This window comes from Echinops telfairi, unplaced genomic scaffold, assembly GCF_000313985.2.
Source record: "Echinops telfairi isolate 266 unplaced genomic scaffold, ASM31398v2 ScPeMD7_7412;HRSCAF=8450, whole genome shotgun sequence".
Taxonomy (NCBI): domain Eukaryota; kingdom Metazoa; phylum Chordata; class Mammalia; order Afrosoricida; family Tenrecidae; genus Echinops; species Echinops telfairi.
The window spans coordinates 10,144,546-10,151,503 of record NW_022111312.1 but is presented as its reverse complement, the minus strand read 5'-3'; the positions used below and the strand labels follow the sequence as shown (position 1 = coordinate 10,151,503).

Below are 6,958 nucleotides of genomic sequence, written 5' to 3'. Positions count from 1 at the left end.
GGGGACCGCGCAGCGCGCGGCGGCCCGGTGAGATCGCATGGCCGCCCCCAGGAATGGCACACGACGAACCTGTCGCCCAGGCGAGGAAACGGAGGTCCAGACCGGCGGCGGGGATGCAAGCCCAACATTCAGCCTCTCCATGCTGCGCTGCACACAGGGGCGGGCGAGGGGCCCCTGGGCTCGGCCGGCGAGAGCTCGGAACCTTGCTTCTTGGTGAAAAGCACGGCTTTGATCGGAGCCCCCCCACTCTGCCTTGGGGTTTCGTAGAGACCGATGGCGGTGAAGTGTTCGGAGTGTGGTTTAGCTTTCAGGGACTGGGCTTGCGTCGTGGGTTCATTTGCGTTGCGCGTCTCCCAGTCAGCAGCTCGAAACCACCAGTGCTCCCTGGAAGAAAGATGAGGCTTTCTACTCCCACAAAGAGTTGACAGTTGGGAACCCGCCACGGGCAAAGTTCTACTCCGTCTTCCAGGGTGGCTGCTCCTTCTCCACGTGCGCTGTGGGCTCTGGCGCCCTCTGCTGGGCAGGGAGGAAGCTGGCGGGATGAGCTTGGTCCCTCCCTCTGCAGGGCACTGCGCCATCCCGCCCCCTGCTCCCGGAACTCCTTTCTTTCAGTCGAACAGTGGTAGCTGGGAAGAGTGAGATCTCATCCCACATCCTGTCAAAAACTAGTTTTGAAACCTGCCTCTCTAGTTTCCATGGGCTGCCTAGGACACCCGCCCCTCCCTAAGACCAAGGCAATTCTACAAGCCATCAGGGATGGGCAGGGGACTTGCATCCAAGTGCTGGGGTATAACAAGAAAAAACTGGATAGAATCTAAATGGCCACCAAGGAGACACCGACCAACGTCACCAGGGTACATCCAATGTCCTGGGCAGCTCAAATGTAGCACTAATCCTGCAGACGAGCCACCAGACACTGAAAAGGAACAAGAACAGGCAAAACTCACGTGGGACAAGAGAAGAGAGAAAAGTAGTGATTTCTAGGGAGGGTATGGGCAGGAAAGGAGACTGAGAGAAGCTTCTTCAGTATCTTCATCTGAGGGTGGTGCTTACACAAGTCTATAGGTGAGTAAAAAGTCATTGCTTTATTACTTCAGAATACGTGTGCACTTTATGCAGACTATATGTAACATTCTGTTTTTTTTAATTTAGAAAAAAAGCTCACTCAAGCCTGACCTCAATTAAAAAAAAAAAGACATATCTAATTTTGCATAAGGCAGCAAAATTCTCACACTTTTGCTTCTACCCCTTTCTACTCCTAAATTATTGAGGGCCCCAGAGAGCTTTGGATTTTGGGGCCTTACTGGTATTTACCATAAACTGTGGAAACTGTCAACACGGAGACATTTTTAAAACCCAAGGACTCCCTAATTCCCATGTACATCCGAATGATGATGTCACTTGGGAAAATTCCATAGCCAACTCTGAGAGGGTGGGAAAAGGCAAAGAGCAGCAGTTTTGTTTTGAAAGGAATTCTGATCTCTTGGAATTCCCAGACCACACTTTGATAACCACTGGCATGGAGGGAGAAGCTGGAAAACACTCCATAAGGCATCCTCAGTACTGGCATTCAAACAAAACTCACACCATCCAGTCAGTGGGTGGAAATGGCCCTGTGAGTTTCCAAGTCTAACTTAAAAAACCCCAACTTTTGTTGGGGGCTCTTATATCTCTTAACACAATCCAAACATTCCTCCAGTGTGCCAAGCACATTTGCACATATGCCGCCATCATCATTTTCAAAGCATTCTCTTCCCACTTGAGCCCCTGATATCAGCTCCCCATTTCTTCCCCCTCCCTCCCTCACTTGCCCTCCCTCACAAACTCTTGGTAAGTTATATATTATTATTTCCATATCATTATTCATCCCCCTGGGAAGGGGTTCTGTATTGATCCTTGTGATTGATTCCCACTTTCTCCCCCCACTCTCCTCTAATCCTCCTGGTATCTCTACTCTCCTTGTTGGCTCTGAGGGGTTTATCTATCCTGGATTCCCTGTGTTACGGGGCGCTCTTATCTGTACCAGTGTGCATGCTCTAGTCTAATCTGATTTGTAAGGTAGAATTAGGGTCATGATAGTGGGGTGAAGGAAGCACCAAAGAGCTAGAAGAAAGTTGTTGATGGACATAGGGCCTCGACTCAAGTACTACCTTAACACAAGAACACTGATGCTCACCTTCCCCACAGGATCACTGAAGACAAAATGGGTGCATAAGCAAATGTGGTGAAGAAAGCTGATGGTGCCCAGCTATCAGAAGAGATAGTGTCTGGGGTCTTAAAAGCTTGAAGATAAACAAGCAGCCATCTAGCTGAGAAGCAGCAAAGCCCACATGGAAGAAGCACACCAGCCTGAGTGATCATGAGGTGTTGATGGGATCAGGTACCAGGCATCTAAGGCCCAGAATAAAACCATACCTAAGGTGAATGGGGGCGGGGAGTGGGGTGGGCAGGGCATGGAGTGGAGACCCAAAGCCCATCTGTAGACAATTGGACATCCCTCACCGAGGGGTCACAGGGAAGAGATGAGCCAGTCAGGGTGCAGTATAGCACCAATGAAAGACTAACTTTTTACAGAAGTAGAAATCCTTATCTTTCTCTCTTGGAAAGGCTGGTAGTTTCAAACTGCTAAATCAGTCCAATGTGTAACCACCACATCACCAGGTCTCTGTGCTTGCATTTGCATATATTATTTGTTTATAATTGACTTTTATCTACTTCTGTGTTTCAGTCCAAAGTTTGGAAAATACCACTGTAATGTTGTTGAAAGGTCCCAACAGTAATAGTCAATTTAACTATATGGAAGAATTAAACCAAGTTCTAACCCGAAACTATGGATACGGTTTCCCCCATCAATGCCTGCATTGGGAATTGAGACCCATTCTTGCCCTCAAAAAATTCCATCATCCAGATAAGCCACTGGGGTCTTCAGAGCTTGTGAGGGGTTGCCATGTGGTGGGGTGGGGGGGAGTGAAGGGGATCAAACACATGGAAATGACGATTCCAATGAGCCCCTTGAACATCAGCCTCCACTCTGCCGAGGTCAGAAGAACTAGATGGTCTCTAGCTATCACTGTTTAATTACAGCTCAAATTCTGAGTGCTAAGGCAACAGGTATCAAAAGATCCAAAACAAATAACCATATCGATGTGAAAGAGGGGTGGGGTTGGAGCGGAGACCCAAAGCCCTTTTATAGATAATTGGCTATCCCTCCACAGAAGTGGCATAAGGAAGTGCTGATTCAACCAAGGTGTACTATAGCACTGACAAATCACCCATCATTCCTCTAGTTCCTGAATACTCCCCAACCCCCACCCCCACTACCATGACCCAGTTTTGACTGACAAATCTGGCTGGACTGGAGAACACTCATGGGTACAGATAAGAGCTCTAGACACAGGGAATTCAGGAAAGATAAACCCTCAGGAACAGTAATGGGAGTAGTGATACCATGAGGGTAGGGGGACAGTCAGGGCGGGGGAAGGGTGAGAAAAGGGGAACCCATCACAGGATTGGATATATAGACGCCCACCCCGCGAAGGATGAATAACAGAAATGTGGGTGAAGGGAGACAAAGGACAGTGTAAGATATGAAATAACAATAATTGATCAAGGATGCAAGAGGGCGGGAGGATGGGGGAGGGAAGGGGAAAAAGAGGAGCTTAGATCAATGGCTCAAGCAGAAAAATCTTGGAAATGATGGCAATATATGTACAAATATGCTGGATACAATTGATATATGGAATGTTATAAGAGCTGTAAGAGCCCTTAATAAAATGTTGGGGGGAAAATTCTGAGTACTAGGTTTGCTGGAGGCGATGATTTACAATGACAGACCTAAATCGATCTTTGAATCTCCACATAAACTCAGCCTCAACTGAAATCTTCCTGCCATTGAGTAGACATGTGAAAAAGCTTTGCCTCAGGCAGAGTGTTTGAAAGTTGATTGCAGCCACTCCCCTAACCAACCCAGGGTGGGGTAACCTAGCCTAAGCGTTGATGGAATTTGGGGTACTAGAGGAGCCCTCATGGAGCTATAAGGTCAGCATTGAACTGCTAACCACAAGTTCTTGGGTTCAAACCCACCGGCCACTGCTCAGAAGAAAGCTGACACTATGTGCTCTCATTAAAAAAAAAAAAAAATGTTTTTTATCGTTGATAGGTAGCATCTAGTCAGTTCTAATTCATAACTACCCACAAAAGGAAACGTCTCTCAGTCCCGCGCCATCCTCACAAGTGTTGTTTCGGCCCATTGTTGCAGCCCCTGAGTCCCTCCATCTCATTGAAGGTCTCTCTGTTTCTTGGACACCATTATGCCCTCAGGCAGACGGTCTCCTTCATCCAGATGATTTGTCTGTCAGGTTTGACTTGATTAAGCCTCATTTTTATTTGAATTTGAGGTCTCGTTTCTCCCTTAGAACACTAGCAACAAAGCTGAAGAAACAACAAAAATAAGAACGATAGGAATCAAAACTCACAATCACCAAACAGATTGGGCTTATTAGTCGGAGAGAGTCTGGTGGGGCCTCCCAGCCATCCTGCAGGTCTGGAACTTATCCCAGGGCTCAATTTTCTGCCAAGAGACAGGCCTATTAGGGGAGCAATTACACTAGGAAGGGACGCACACTTTAGAAAGAACCATTTAGGACCAGAAGGGCAACGATGATCCAAGGACAAATTTCAGATGGCTTCGGAGAGGAGGAATAGGGGACGCAGGGAGGAAGTGGGGTAAGGGATGGTACCTTTGTGGAGACTGCATTCTGTGACGAGAGACAAAATGTGCATGGATTGTTGAGTGGAAAACTGATCGGCTCCGTAAAACCTTCGCTCAATTCACAATAGAATGCTGTTTCAAAAGGAAGTTCCACCTTCCAATGTGGGGAAATACAAAGCAAACGTCTCCAGGGTCCCGAACACTGGAAAGCAGAGCTGAGACCGTGGAGTCCAGTCCTAAACCCACAGCGACCAGCCAGCGCCCCAACAGCCCAGGTCGACTGACTCCGGCGAACCTTCAGTTCAGCAACTGGCCTCCGAGGGGTGCTCCGCGGGCAGCACTCGCTCGGGCCGACGGGCCGACGGGCCGACGGGCCGACGGGCCGACGGGCGGGGCTCAAAGTTGACTGACGCAGAGCTCGCCCTCTCGACTCTCTAGCTCCGCCCCTGCCTGCCTCCCTTTCTGAGTGGCTGCAAGACTAAGGAAACTAACTTCCCATTGGCCGAAGGCGACTGGAACGCCCACATCCGGTTTGTGCTCCGGGCATGCGTGTACGCAGGCGGCCATGGTGCGCTTCAAGCACAGGTGAGCCAGTCCGGCCCGGCCCCCTGACCCCTGACCCTCGGCCCCGCGCTCACCTCCCTCCCGCCACAGGTACCTGCTATGTGAACTGGTGTCCGACGACCCCCGTTGCCGCCTGAGCCTGGAGGACCGAGTGCTGGACGGCCTCGTACGGGACACCATCACCCGCGTGCACGGGACGTTCGGCGCGGCCGCCTGCTCCATCGGCTTTACGGGTGCGAGCGCCGTGGGGAGTCCGGGAGGACGCAAGGGGCCGGAGGAGGGACAGGAGGGGCACGACAGACCCACTGACGGCCAAGTGCGATGCAGCCTCTGTACGTGATTGTGTCTGACATCAGTAAATTGGGCAGTGATGGAGCCCGATAGGACAGGACTCAATGAGTGAAGCCGCGTATAGTTAGTTGAGGCAGTAGTTTGACAGGCTATATGGACAAGGATGGCGGGGGTGGGGTGGTGTGTGCCAGAATTGTCACGTATTGACTGCAAGAAGAGCTTAGAGCCCAGGCTCGGGTAGCTACACAACTTGAACCCCCTCTGACCTGCTTAAAATGGAATCCTGGAGAATTTACCACCCATTCCAGGCACACCTCTCCTGCTCTGGGGACAGAGCCCAGTTGCAATAAAACAGCCAGTTTTTCAGGAGCAAGGGGTTGCCTTCCACTGAGTGACATGCCAGTATGTGCATTAAGAGGAGCCCTAGAGATTCCCGCAGCACTTCTCAGCAGTATGCAAGGTGTTATTTTCCTTCCACAAGGTAGCCCTGTCAGTTTGCTTTTTTAAAATACCCTCTAAGGCATTCCAGGTCTGGAAAACAGCCTCTGAGTCATGCTGAAGATTTGAACCTGCTCCTGTAAATCCAAAGTTTTCCTAAGTGGTTTTTCCCCTACACCCCGCTGTAGTGAGATACCTCAACGCCTACACGGGAGTGGTGCTGCTCCGGTGCCGGAAAGACTTCTACCAGCTGGTCTGGTCGGCTCTTCCCTTCATCACCTACTTGGAGAACAAAGGGCACCGTTACCCCTGTTTTTTCAACACTTTGCACGTGGGAGGTAGGGGTCTGAGGTGATCAATTGAGTCCTTGCTTTTCAGCAGGTAACAGGTTGTTCCGAAGGGTGGCTGGGTAAGTGGGTCTTCAGGTTGTCCTGAGCAAGTCACTTGCCTCGAACCATGAAGAGGCGGATATTGGGGGGTGTCTTTTTGTAATTTCTTAACTACAAAGCCATTTCCGGTGCCAGGAACAATTAGAACATGCCAGAAGTTCCTGATTCAGTACAACAGGAGACAGCTGCTGGTCTTGCTGCAGAACTGCACGGACAAAGGTAAGCAACGCTAGCCCAGGGCCTAATGACCTCCCGTCCCCCCACTAGGATAGAGTACGCCAAGAGGTAGCCTTCATCCCTGGGCCTCCTTCATTTTGTTCTCCAGGAGAGCGGGAAGCCATCCAGAAATCCTTCGCACGAAGCTGTTTGTTGGAGGAGCCAGACGAAGACGAGCTTTCTGACAGTGGCAGTGAGGAGCCTGCTGCGGCCCCCCGGTGAGCCTGTGCTTCCCAGCGCCGGGTCTGCCTCAGCAGCACCTCAGCTTTCCAGAGGCAGCATCTTCGCCGGGCTGTACCCAGCCCGTCTTGGAAAAGCAGCCCTGCTGTTTTAGGCAGTGTCCCCCGCA

At 50.5% G+C, this 6,958-nt stretch overlaps 1 protein-coding gene and 1 long non-coding RNA gene across 2 annotated transcripts in view; one reads left to right on the top strand and one right to left on the bottom strand.

Moving 5' to 3' along the window:
• LOC123522457 overlaps positions 1-4,971 on the bottom strand; it is a 50,830-nt gene extending 45,859 nt beyond the window's left edge. The window contains exon 1 of the long non-coding RNA XR_006680728.1: positions 4,740-4,971. This is a non-coding gene — a long non-coding RNA (uncharacterized LOC123522457). The remainder of the gene's footprint in view (positions 1-4,739) is intronic.
• Positions 4,972-5,255: 284 nt separating this feature from the next.
• On the top strand, positions 5,256-6,952 carry POP5 (POP5 homolog, ribonuclease P/MRP subunit). Its single transcript, XM_004709692.2, has 5 exons — positions 5,256-5,296; positions 5,366-5,508; positions 6,193-6,342; positions 6,529-6,612; positions 6,719-6,952. Exons 1-5 carry the CDS (start codon positions 5,277-5,279, stop codon positions 6,829-6,831), a joined length of 510 nt encoding a protein of 169 aa, XP_004709749.1. The 5' UTR covers positions 5,256-5,276; the 3' UTR covers positions 6,832-6,952.
• The last annotated feature ends 6 nt before the right edge of the window (positions 6,953-6,958 follow it).